The sequence below is a fragment of the Lissotriton helveticus genome, chromosome 7, assembly GCF_964261635.1.
Source record: "Lissotriton helveticus chromosome 7, aLisHel1.1, whole genome shotgun sequence".
Lineage (NCBI taxonomy): Eukaryota > Metazoa > Chordata > Amphibia > Caudata > Salamandridae > Lissotriton > Lissotriton helveticus.
Genome location: NC_136068.1, coordinates 1,272,412,517 through 1,272,426,434, shown reverse-complemented (window position 1 = coordinate 1,272,426,434; position 13,918 = coordinate 1,272,412,517). Strand labels below are relative to the sequence as shown.

At 45.5% G+C, this 13,918-nt stretch overlaps 1 protein-coding gene across 1 annotated transcript in view; it reads right to left on the bottom strand.

The window, feature by feature from the left end:
- The window catches only part of LOC144770174 (proton channel OTOP2-like), a 253,371-nt gene that overhangs the window by 201,140 nt on the left and 38,313 nt on the right, over nt 1-13,918 (bottom strand). The window contains exon 2 of the mRNA XM_078654480.1: nt 2,674-3,082. Coding sequence (XP_078510606.1) covers nt 2,674-3,046 — 373 coding nt within the window. The 5' untranslated portion in view covers nt 3,047-3,082. The remainder of the gene's footprint in view (nt 1-2,673; nt 3,083-13,918) is intronic.

Sequence of the window (13,918 nt, the reverse complement as noted above, 5' to 3'; positions counted from 1 at the left end):
ATCGTTCGATCTTGCAGATCTTATCATTGAAAAAGTTGGCGAAATTATCGCACCGTTCTTTGGAAGCCGGCCCTATGGACGTATCAGGTTTGGAGATTTGGCGACCGATGATTTTAAAGAGCTCCTTGGGTCTGTTTTTTGCGCTATCAAGAGAGGACTACTGCACTGTATGCCAATGTACTCTAATCTGCACCACTGCACTTTTACCACTGCACTCAAAGCCACTCTAATCTACTGTGCACCACTCTACTCTATGCTAATGCACTACTCTTCATCGCTGCACTCGGTCACTGCACTTTATGCCACTCTACTCTACTCTGCACCACTCTACTATATGCCACTGCACTCTATACCACTGCACTGTACTCTGAACCACTGCACTCTACGCCACTGCAGTCTCATCTTCATCTCTATATGCCACTGCAGTCTATGCAACTCCACTCTGCCCCACTCTACTCTATATCACTGTACTCCACTCTGCACCACTGCATTCTGTGCCACTGCACTCTACTCTGCATTCTACTTTAGACCACTCTACTCTACACCACTGCACTCTTCACTACTATACTCTACGCCACTCTACTGTACTTTGCACCACTCTACTGAATACCACTACACTCTACACCACTGCACTGTACACCATTCTACTGTATGCCACTCCACTTTATGCCACTCTATTCTTCACCAGTGCACTCTACACCGCTGCACTCTATGCTAGTCTTATCTGTTCTGCACTACTGCATTCTGCGCCACCCTAATCTGCTCCGTAGCACTCTACTCTATGCCACTCAACTCTGTACCACTCTATTGTACGCCACTGCACTTTTCACCACTGCACTCTGCTGTGCACCGCTGTATGTCACTGCACTCTACGGCGCACCAATCTACTCTACCTACTGCTCTCTACTTAGGCAGGTGGCGGATGGGTTATGGGGAACTGACATGATGGTGCTCTGTTAAAATCTGGATCGTGGTGTAAACATTATCGGCGCCATCTTGTCCTTTTCAGATCCATACGTGCGCGTAAGCAGCAACCATTTTGATTGCCATGGCCTCTCTGCCCACTCCCGATAGCCAGCGTCTCTCTCTCCCCCTCATTCCCCAGCCTCGCAAGCATCCCCGACAGCCCCCGGTCTCTCCTGCTTGGGTCATAAACGCACCTCCAGCGCGACCCTGTCTCCGAGCCACATCCCGTGCTGAACCCCCCTCACTCTTTCATCTCATTCATAGAACAGGCCCTTTTGATAACCTTTTCCTCCCTGCCCGATTGTCCGGCCTGACCCGAGGCCATCACCTAGCTCAACAGATGCAGTTTATTGCCCCCTACAGCAGGACCTCGCCCCACATCAAAGGAGCGGGGATTAATCAATGCCTTCACACCCCTAGATCCGACCGATCGCCCACATTCCTGTTCCCAGCGGAATGTCCAGCTGCGCGATAGCCATCATGCTGAGATTTGGGTGGGGACCTCTACTGTAGATATGTGTGAGAACGGGCCTGAACCGGGGATTCCAAAGATGCCTTTTTGAACTTCAAAGCAATACCACGGATGTCATAAATGTAATAAAGCCATAAACCTGTGTATAAGAGGCCAGGCCTCAGAGATGCGGTTAGAGCACCTCGAGAAGATACCCTGTTGTCTGATTTGACGTGTTCTGCTCCGTCGGAATAAACTCCTGTTTCCTGCCTTCCAGTCTCCAGCGCCTGCCTCTTTATTTGGTAACCGTGAGTTGGGTGAGAGGCGGCTAACGCCGGGCAAACCTTGAAAAGGGGTAATCGACCTGATCTGCCTGACCCCTTTTTTCTCAGCTCCCTCCCTGACCTTCCTGGCGAGACACTATGCAGACTTCTCTTGTTGAATCTCCTAACATGCTTCCCCCTATAGCACCTTCTGATGTAACCCCTGGCGACTTTCTATTTCCTTTCTTTTTCGTTCATTAGTATTTTATTGCTTTGGTTTACTAATATGAGTGACGTGTTGCGTGTTTATTTGAGTATGACCACACCTCCCAGTAACTACCATATGTGTAGGCCACCTAAGAGTATTACCTTGCAGAACGGTCACACTTCTGCCTGGGTACCTGTGGGCTCCTCGTTGCTCGGCACTCAGAGCTGACACTAACCGGATATACTGCATATGATTGTTGATTGTTTGCAATGATACTTGTCAAAAAAGTTTAGCTGTTCGAAGCCAGTAGACGCTTTGATATCAGATAACATTTGTGATAGGTTGTGACCTTTTACCAGTACTTTGTGGCTGCTCTTACACTACTGTACATGTTAACACTGTAATATGGAAAATGTCAATAAACATATATTTAAAAAATATATGCATATATTGCTAATTATTTCCATCTGTAAACAAAACTGATTTATCTTCATGTTTTCCCATTTCTCTAATTTAATTCTTTTTTTATTTACTTAAAAATTGGTTTACAAGTATTTTGGAGAACAGTTAGTTTTCTATTTTTAAACAATAGGAGACTCTCTGCTTTTGGCTTTTAAAAGGACCTGAAAGAACCTTTGTAAAAGACCTACACCCATCTATTATATTGGGTCTCCCCAAACTTGCAATCCCTCATTAATGAACATAAGGCCGAATTACCACATTACTAATGCCCAGCAGAAGAAAACAAACACATTCTGGCTGTGGTGGTATTGCAGATGGCTTACCTCGCAGCCAGATGGGTCCTGCATGGCAGTCCTTGAAAAGAACGGAACCATGGTGCTTGTTGGTGAAGAACATTTGGAAACACATCCACAAGATAGATAAACTCATCAGGACAGACAGATACACCAGCACCTCTGATTCGTGGATGGGCACTTCCTTCAGGGAGCCTGAGGTGATGAGGGAGCATCCCAACAGGAGGATGTTCATTGCCACTAGGGCAGAAAACAGACGACCTCCTTTTTTCCACATCCCAAAGAGATCAGGTGTATTTGAATGATCCCTGTGCTGGTCAGAAGGTTTCTTCTCGGTAGGGTAGAAAGTCTCACTCATTTCTACTTCCATTTCTGACTCCTTTTGGCTGTCCTTCGCCATCATGTGTCGTTAAAAGTAGATCCACTGATTGATGTGTCACTGGTTGGAGAGACAAGAGAGAATGAGAATGATTTTACTTAAGGATATCTTTGCACAGTTGTGATAAACATTCATAACTTGGTCCTCAGGTTAGGCCAAGAAACATACAAAAGGCCTTTGCATAGATGTGAGGAACCAACAAAGTGCACCCACCTGTGTATTGGAGAGATATAATGGTTTTTCAGCAGTAACATGCTAACACTCTAAATGAAAAAATATAATGAGGGCCTTCCTGGAAATGATTTACAGATTGACAAATATTTAACTATCTCCTAAGCGTGATTGGAACTATTGGGCCGGGGGATGGGGGATGGACACAAACCACAAAAAGCTCTATATGTGTGAAAAAGGCCACTTTATTGAAGACAGGTGCACTTCACAAACAAGTTCCTTGGCCTTTGCCGTACAAAACTAAACTTAGCTATACATTTGTTCAGCTACCTTGCCTCCTGCCCCCACCCCTAAGGTTTCCCCTTTTTCCTTTCCTTGTAACAATTTATAAACCCCCATTCAGTCCTTAACTATTGAACTTTACCCTGTGACCTTTTACTTACTTCCCAAAACATCTACCTAACTAAGCATTTCCTGTGTCAACTTCCCCTTATTGACTTGTCCCCAACCATAAACTTAACCTGTAAACATATAAAAATGATTTACCACACGCCACGCACCTGCTTCAAGCAACAACCAAAGTACAACTTCCTCCCTAGCGCACCTGTGTCCAGCAGAGCTGCCAACCCTCTCCATTACTATCGTGGCACCCCGAACTCCTCACCCCAACCCCCCAGCAGAAAGGGAGGGCGGGTGGGAAACATTTTCCGAAACTCCCTGCCTACCCGACCAAGAACCAGCTGCCGTGTCACCTACAAAAATGGTGACACGGCAAACAAAATGTCCGAGAATAAACCTTGCCTCTTCAGCCCAAAAAGGTAGCCCAAAGAGCCCAATCTGGCTCTGGGCTGTACCACTGGCCCAAAAAAACAGGGGGCAAGACTCCCTGTGGTCGGCCGCCCCCCTACTCTCCCCCAAAGTCCCACTGAGTCAGAGGGGAGGCGCAGCACAGACCACTAAATGCTCTATATGTGTGAAAAAGGCCGCTTTATTGAAGACAGGTGCACTTCACAAACATGTTCCTTGGCCTTTGCCGTACAAAACTAAACCTCGCTATACATTTGTTCAGCTACCTTGCCTTCTGCCCCCACCCCTAAGGTTCCCCTTTTTCTTTTCTTTTCAACAATTTATAAACCCTCACTCAGTCCTTAACTGTTAAATTTACCCTGTGACCCTTTGCTTACCTCCCAAAACATCTACCTAACTAGGCATTTCCTGTGTCAACTTCCCCTGATTGCCTGCTCCCGGAGTAACTTGTCCCCAACCATAAACTTAACCTGTAAACATATAAAACCTATTTATCACACGCCACTCAGAAAAGTCCTTACCTGCCTTTGACTTTTCTGACCCCTCCAACCTAGGGCTTCATAGAATACCTGTTAATGTTCAAATCCCCTCTATAATCTCCTCACTTTGTACCAGACATATATATATATCCTGAAGCGAGACCATAGCACCCCATCATCTCTGCAAAATCTACTGCAGCGTAACATTACTCTGTATGTTCTACTCTCCCTTGCCTCTTGTCCCTGATAATTGTTCTCCTGCTTTGTCTATTGCTGTCATCCTCTCGGCCCTCCCCCTTCCACTGTCTCCTGGGAAGGAACTACCCTCGAACAGATGATACAACACCCCCATACCTGCCAAAAGGACCCTTACCATTTCCTATCCAAACAGGGGAAAGCCCCTTACTCACCTCAAAGTCCTATTCTCCCAGGGCAATATCAGCAAAGCACTTTTTATTTATTACTTATCAATATTGTAAACCCTCCATGCGAACGCATGCCACCTTTCCTCTTCCAACAAACTTTCATTGACTCTATATACAAACCCAGGCCAACCTTTTCTTTTTAAACTTCTAAATGCGCCGCCCCTTTACAATGGAAAGCCCACTATCTATGAGAACATTTTCTTCATCGCTGGCCTCGCCACTGAACCTGAAAAGACACAAGCATAAATATATGCACACAAACTGTCCCCAACCTTGCTCTCCCCAGTTAATGTATATGCCACTCGTCAGCTCTCCCTCGCCCCAGCCACATAAACCTGCCCTGTCCCCAGCCCTCATTGCTGCCTCCATTGATACACTGATCGGCAGAGGATGAATACCCTAATAATCCGGACCTCCCCAAAATACTGATGCTTATACTCATTTCCCACCATAACTGTGCTGCAAACATCTAATTGTCCTAAAACCTGCAGAAAAAACACCCCCCTTTCTGTTCAGACCCTTCTTACGATGAGCAGCCCCATATCACAAGGCATGCTTCACCAGCTGCTGCCTGATCCCTTTCACCCCCTTATTCACCTGGCTGTCCCTTCCTACCCAGCAATTCCCAAACTAGGAGAGCCCCGAGAACCTACATAGCGCCAAAGCAGGGAACCATACATTATCCCCATGAATCCTGAGACTTATCCGAATGCGCGAACCGGCTCACCTAAAACCTTGGCCACCTGTTGTCTCACTCGTGGCCCTGTCTCCTTCTCTCTGCCCCCACCCTTGAAACTGCGCCTGCCCAGATCACTCCCCGCGGGGTCATATCCCCACTAAGTCTTTCCCCATGACAGTCATCCTTGCAACCATGTCTGCAGTGGTGCCCTCCAATCACCTCAGTCAATCTTTGACACCTACACTGTACAGCAACTACTTCCCTTCCCCATCCAATCTCTCCTGAGCCCCCCTCGGAAAATATTCCCTATGCTTAGCCCTGCCTTCTCTGGGTACTAAAACACAAGACCCTACCTGGCTTGACACCAAATATTGTGTTTCAGACAATTTACTACCCGGCCCTCACAATGGATCGAGTGCCTGTGTATTGTAATGTATATGCACCACTGCCATGTGGCCCTCCGATTTTACCCCATCGCAAACTTTTTGCCACCTGTGTAACTCCTTCTTCATCCCGGCTGACCGGCGCATGTCATGTTGTGTTAATGTAAAGCCGGTTAATGACCTTCCCCAGCACCTAATAGTGTCCTTCCTGTCCGTACCACCCTACCTGTGCATTTAAACTGTCCCATAGGCCTTAGTACCTTTCTACCCTTCACTTCCCATCGCGCCAGCATGTCACCTATCACCATCACCATATGCAGCTTCTTCTGTATCGGTAGGCGTACCTCCCTCACCTCCAAACCAAAATCACTACCCAGAAATGATAACACCGTACTCTGACCTTGTGTCTCCTCTGGTGCCAATTGGACCCCCAATGATCACTTGTAAACTTGTCAGCTGCTGCTGACAGTCCGCAGAAACAAGTTGCCCCTTCCCCCCAGGAAGAAGTCGTCAAGTTAATGTGTTAGTCTCCTTTCCTGACTGCACCAAAAGCCCATTGCAAAAAGAAGGTGGTATACTCAAAACAGGATGTACGGCATTACGACGCGTACTTTTACAACGCGTGCCATTACAACGCGTTTTTTTCAACGCAAGTCGTTACCACGACTTGCGTTGGAGGGGGTGCGGACTTAGGAATTTTTTAATTTACTATTCCAACACCAGCCTACGTACAGTAGGGAAGGTGTTGGATAGTAAATAAAAAAATTCCTTGTCCTGCAGCGCCCTATTGAAAAGACCGCGTTGTAACAGCACGGCGATGTAACAGCCGCGTCGTAAAGGCTGTTCACCCTCAAAACATGCCCTTGATGCAGCGCAGCCCCTTGCTAGCGCTTTGTCCACCCCTATTTAAGACCTTCTTTGCATGCAACTTCTTCTCCATCGGTAGGAGTGCCTTGATCACCTACGAGTCCAAATCAATACTTAGAAATGACAACACCGTACTCAGACCTTGTGTCTTCTCTGTGCCCAGGGGACCCCGATTGCTCCATGAACTTTTGTAAACTGGTCAGATGTTGCTGGCTGGTTGTTGAACCAGGTTGGCCCACCAGGAAGAAGTCGTCAAGGTTGTGTTTCACCACCTCTTTTCACGTCTGCTACTGAAAGCCCATTGCCCAAAAAAAGCTGAAACGCTCAAAAACATGCAACGTATACTGTACAGCCCATTGGTAGCACTTTTTCCATACTCGTTTCCCCTTCACTATATGCTGCTTCTATTCCATCGGTAGGTGTGCCTCCATCACCTCCGAGTCCAAATCAATACCCAGAAATGACAACACCGTACTCAGAACTTAGGTCCTCTCTGGTGCCATGGGGAATCCCAATTGACCCATGAGCTCTTTAAACTTGTCAGCTGTTTCTGACAATCCACAGAACCGAGCTGGCCCACCATGAGGAAGTCATCAAGGTATTGTGTCACCGTCTCTATTTCTTGTCTGCCCCAAAAGGCCCATTGCAAACAGAAGCTGAAATGCTCACACCTGCACAGGGTATGTAAAATCCCATTGGTAGCACTTTGTCCGCAATTATTTGTCCTCAACTGAATACTGTGCCACTGAAAATCTTTGGTGTACTGGTATTGAAAAGTAAGCAGGCTCTATGTCCTTTTGCCTTCAGGGCCCCTGTTCCTGTTCTCTCCCCCAGTCCTCTGGTTGCGTCTACTGATCAATATGATCCTGATGCCCTTTCTTCCGCTATCAGCCTTTATTGCTGCCCCCTTCAGGCATGACTATTGTTGCCTCCATCGAAGTTGCCCCGGTTCCTTTTTGGGGCTTAACTCCTATTGGCGAGATTATCCCAGACTTGTATGCCCCTCCACGTCGGGGACTTCCCTACACCCCTCATCACTTCTTTACACCCTTCATCCCACACTACTGTCTTGCGTGTACTCACTGACTTTAAGTTTTCCACCCCCTGTCATACTGAGGCCCCTTGTACCCAGCCAGACCCCTTCATTAACTCCCAGGTCTAATGAGACAGCATCTTCCCGTTAGGGATAGTATGCCAGCCATTTCTCGATGCATGGCTGTTTGATGGGTGTACGAGCCTTTTCCCTCTGGTGCCCTGTGCCCCTCTTCCCCCGCTATCCTCTGTTTTATGCCCCCTGTTTTTTGCTGAGTCCTTTGTACTACCTTGTGCATGATCCCTCTATTAAAATCACCAAAGGACCCCTGTACTCCCCCATTGGGGTTTGTCTGCCTAACCTCCCCATACCACTCTGGTGGGTGCTTCTGAAAACAAAAAGGGGGTTGGCGGTATACGAACAGAAAAGCGCTGGCCGTGTACTAAGTCTTCCCCTACCTGAATGCCCCCTTTCTTGCTGAGAACAGCCCATTTCTACCATCTGACTAATCTCCGCATTCCTAGTGCACAAACTAAAGACCCCTGCCGACCCATTCCTTATGGTCTTGGCTACCTTAGGTCCTTGCCAATTTCACTTCTTCCACCTTTGCACCCTCTTTTGTCCTCAGTTCCCTGGGGTGCAACCTCAACGTCCCTACAAGCTCCCTTATCCAAATCTTTTCTTTCACCTCCCACCTGGTTTAAGGTCCTCAAAGCTTCTTCACTCCCCCATATGTCTGCCCGTAGCGCTGTACCTTTGCTGTTGTGCTCTTCTGTTTTCGTCTTGAGCTTACCAGCCGCTGTCGAACTCCCCTCATCCTGTCAACATTATTTGTTCCGTCCCCCTTTGCATTCTATTACCTACCCCTGATAATTTTACCTCAGAACCACAAACCTTGAAACACCAGGATTTGAACACCTAACCTTTGGAGTAAGAGTCAGAGACCTTAACCACTAGGCCACAGTGAGTCTTTCTGTCCCTGCTGACCTTTGCCATTTCGAAGCCTTACAGTAACATTTTCTTTATTGCCCCTACCTGGCGTCAAGGTCGGCGTCCACCCTGAATTGTGCCGCCAAACAAATCGTCCCTGGATTTCATTGCGCTGTCCTGGGCTGGCCGTTTCCTTTCTTTTCAACCTGAATGCACTATGCACATTTTTACTAGGACACCCACCCCCTCTTCCCTTCCTCCTGCTGCTAAATCACTGATCCAAGTTTTTTCCTGCATATATCTGAGCAAACTGCCCTTCTGATCCTGCGCTCTTGCCCAACATCTCCTGCCACTGTCCCCGTAGCCACATTGAGCCTTTGGGTTTGTTGTACCACCGCTAACTCCTCTGCTTGCCGTTTCCTTACGTTCTGCCTGTCCGTCGCTGTTCTGGCTGTCCGCTTCTGACATTGCCATCTCTTCCTCATATGGTAACCAAGAAGCTCACAAAGCATCATATATATATATATATATATATATATATATATATATATATATATATATATATATATATCACGAACAATCCTGAACAATGTTATTAAAACATGTATTATGTTTTCACCTCATGTATTATCCATATTATGCTGGCTGTAAAACTCTATGATTTCAGAGAAAGTCCCCTGATGAAGGGCACAGCCCGAAGTGCATTGGGCAGACTCAAAAAAGTATTTGTACAAAGGTTCATATTACTGAAGCAAGTAATAAACCATGAAGAAGACAAAGGACAATAAGAAATAAAGAAGCATAAAAACGTTTGAAATTGAATTTGTTGAATTTATGGAATTTAATCACCAGAGTGCGATTAGGAGACGCTCCCCCATCAAAGGGATAGTGCATATCATTGATTGAATTCATCCTCACACTCAGGAGGATTTACCTACAAAGCACCAACAAACATACTGAATTGGTTTACATTAATACTAAACAGGATACTCCTGGAATGCGCGGGTTCATTTTCCATTAGCAAGAACTCTTTCTGTACGACTCATTGTTTCTAAATCTGCAAATATACATATCTGCAAATATGTGTATGTCTATTAATGGATATGTTCTCTCGTTTGCATTGCCATACCTAAGGCCAATTTCAGCAGTGAGATAATATCTCAATAATTATAGTTGAGCTATTATGCTCTGATATTATCACTGAACGTCAATTGTGCAGTATTACACATGGCATTACCACACAGTGAATATTTTAATGTTAATCGAGGGCGTGCCCTTGGTGTTACATAACTATGATGGTGTTCTGCACAAAAAAGAGTTAGTAATGCCTGGTGGTTATCATGCGTAGTTCATTCCTGTGTAAAACATGTTCGGGCTTATTTCTCAACTATGGAATTATATGTCCCAGTAAACCTACAAGACAGAACATTGCAATGACCATATTGGCAGTGTCGCCTATAAAACCCTGATGCGCAACTCCCAGTTGCATGCCTGCCGAAGAGTGCTAAACCACCTGAAAGCTAATTGTAGTTTTGGGATTCACTGCACCTTCATAGTTTACTTCTAAATTTGATGGTGGATCCTCTTCACTCTCCCAGGAGTGCACAGAGAGACAGTGCTGCTGGAATAATTTATGGGAGGAGGGAGGGGGCGGGCGTTGGCCATCAATATCACCTGAATAAGACCCTCTGTTGTACTTTCAGTGCCAGCAGTGTAATCCTCACTAGGGAAGCATGTGCAGTGGCACCGGTGTGCCCGCCCCCATTCAAAATCTGGATCTGGCATCATTTGTGGTGGTAAATCGTGTGGCTGTGTCTCTCGCATGGATATACATGATTGTGAGATGCATATGGTTCCCAAGAGTGTGCAGTTATGTTAGTTGTGATTTTTGAAGGGAGCTGTGTCTTGGAGAAGTAGATGGTTCTCAGATGCATAGGTGTCTTGGTGAAGTTTATGAACTTCACATGAGGCTGTGTACTGAATACGTCTATGATTTTAACATGAACTGGTCTAGTTGATATGTGTTCTTCTCAGAGTGACCTGTATCGTTTTGAAATGACTTTGATTGTCACACAGACCTGGTAATTGAAAGGCCACATTGTTGAAGAAATTTGTTTTCCAGATGAACCTGCACATTTGATATACCTGTGGAACTCAAGTGGACCTGTATCTTTGAGATGTCTTTTATTCTAAGAAGGCCCTCAGTTTTGTAGATGCCGGTGATTTGCAGATGCCTCTGTGTCTAAGAAATATGGAAACCTGCGGTTCTTGGAAGACCGATTTCTTGGAAAAGTACTAAAGCTTTTTAAGTTGCCGTGGCCTTGGGGGATGCCATTCATTCTCAATTGATCCTCCGCGATGCATGTGGTTCCCATAGAAACCTCTGTTGGAGCAGCAACTTTGATTCACAGACGAACCTGTGTTAAATTTATCTGTGATTCTCAGATAACCTTGTTGTTTGGAGAAATGTTTTGTTCTCTGTAGGTCCTATATCTTCGAAATGGCAACAGCTCCTACATAGAACTGGATCATGGAGATAAATAAGGCTTTCTTACTGTCCTGTAACTTTGAGATTAGTGTTTGGTTTCAGAAGCACCTTAACTTTGAGCGATCTCTGTGGTTGTCAGATGGACCTTTGTCTTAGAGAGTATGTATTTATTTTTTAAAGTTTTATATAGCGCTGGCTAGACCCAAGAGGTATCAGAGCGCTTTACATGAGAAGATAATATAAGGCAAACATGGTTTTCAGGAGTACCTGAAGGTTTAGATGTTGGGGAGTCTCAGATAGATATGCATTTTGGAGACAGTCCTGTATTTTTAGGTGTGCTATTTGTTGGGCAGATGCTGTTTTTTTAAAGATATGTGTAGATGTTTCCAGGACGTGTCCTTCAGAGATCCCTGGGTCCCTACAACAAGCATCCCATTTTGTACCACAGGTTGTGTACATCTTGTGGTACAAAATGTGATGCTTGTGATTAGTAGGGATGCATGTGTTCTTTGCTGATGTCTGTGGTTATTTCGAGGATGTGTCCTTCAGAGATCCCTGGGGTTTACACACAGACCTGTGTACAACCTGTGGTAAACATATAGGCCTATCTCCTGACAATGCCCGAAAACTTTGGGAGGTGGCAGATGGGGGGGGGGGGGTGCCTTTACGATTTTTGTGGTTTTTGCGAGGCTCTGCGTGTCTTGGGGATGCTGGTTGTTTTCAGGATCCGTATGCCTTTGAGGTGACTATGGGTCTAAAATTAACCTGTGCGTTTAACAGACACTTGTGATTTTCAGGCGGGCTGTATTTTGATTGAGCCCAAGAGGCAAGTTTTGTACCTATTCAGAGTCACTGTGAAAGGAAGATTGGCATTACTGGTCACAAGTTTACACCAGAACTAGTGTATCACTTATGACTATAGATTGTAGTGCAGGACTTTTTTGTGTGTGTATGTAGTTTGTGTGGGCTGGGAGGGGAATGTCGGTAGAAGTGGCAAAGTAAGTAAAATGTCCATTTTCTTTTGGGCTGACACTCAGCACCTGCTTACAATTTGATGCATTTGTAAGCATATAAAGACATTAACATGACCCAAGGTAACCAGACTATTATTAAGACGTCATATTCCAAATGTGGCCTTAAGATCTAGCTTTATGTGGTTTGTAGACTTTAAGAATGGACTGAAATGAGAGACACAAGCTTCACTTGTAAAACTTCAGGTGGGTAACTGTCAGAACCAGGAAGGATTCAAAACACCGTTACACTACAGGAGGGTTTTGAGGTTCTTCGTAAAGTTTTTCCCCAGAAATAATGCACATGTAGATTTACATGCAAGTCGGTCGATATTTGCAAAAACTCTGTACGATCTAAAGACTACTTTGCATGAAATAGAACAATCACATGCAGCTTGCTACTTCTCATGGTATTAGCAAAATGTCGTGAGTGTATTTGCTTCCCTAGCTACACCACTTATCAGACTGATATGAGTGCCGGGATAACTGCTACTAAGCTCAATATCACACATGATATACTTCTGATATCATCAAGCAACAGTTTCGAGCAGGAATGTCTGTTATCACACAACTTTCATGCTTACATTTTGCATACAAATTCATTTTCTCAGTGGTGGTACATTACGGATTTAGCATCTCGCACAGACTAGTAATAGTGAGTACATTTAAATATATATTTTATTCTTCTGCTAGTTTTGCAGGCTTGCCATAGCTGCGTGCATTGAAAGTGTTCTCAGTTACAAACAAGAGAGCCTGTGTGCCAGTCTGCATTGTCGTGCCTCTTGCCCACACTCTGCTTCATTTGGAATCTAAAATCCACAATAGGCGACTGATGCAAAATGACTTACCGAAACCTCTGCCACAAACAGAGGGCAGTGAAAGCTTTTGGGTTTTCCTTGTGATGCTTCATTCATGCTCAGAACACTCCCAAGATGCCCTGCGGTTTAACAATCCACTGTCTCAAGGTAGCTCTGCCCAGAGGTCCCAAGGCTCCACCATTGATGGGCGATGGATGGACAATAACAGACAAGAGCTCTCCTGGAATACTTCCCTTTGGACATTAATAGTTATGTACACAGGTGACCCTTCACGAATGGAACTGGAGCAGGAGTAGTTGAGGCTCACAGCATGCACAGGCACCGCGATTCCAGTAGGAGCCTGTGGTACGTGCAAGATCAAACTGACGAGAAAGCACTCACAACCTTTGTTATCGACAAGTAGAAATCTCCGAAATATTCCTTACTCTTTACTGTAGTATCAAGGCCGACATGAGCTTGAATCTGATGCACTGTAGAATGAGCAAATGGCTTCACGGTCACCGAAACTGATGGCTCAAGGTCCAACCAGTGTCTCCAGCATCGTCTGACAGCTCCTAGGTGAACCAATGGCACCTGCATCTCATGAGGCTCCTGGATTAACCAATGGCTTTCGTATCCCTTGATGCCTTCAATATTTCCCAATGGTTAGAATAGCACTTAACTGCACAATAGTGCTGGATTTTCAAGGCTCTGGGATCACCCAATGACCCTCAGATCCCTTGATGGCTACTGGATCACCTGATGACAAAAATCAACTAATGCCATTATAAAACCTGAAAGCTACTGGATCACCTGCTGAAAGGGCA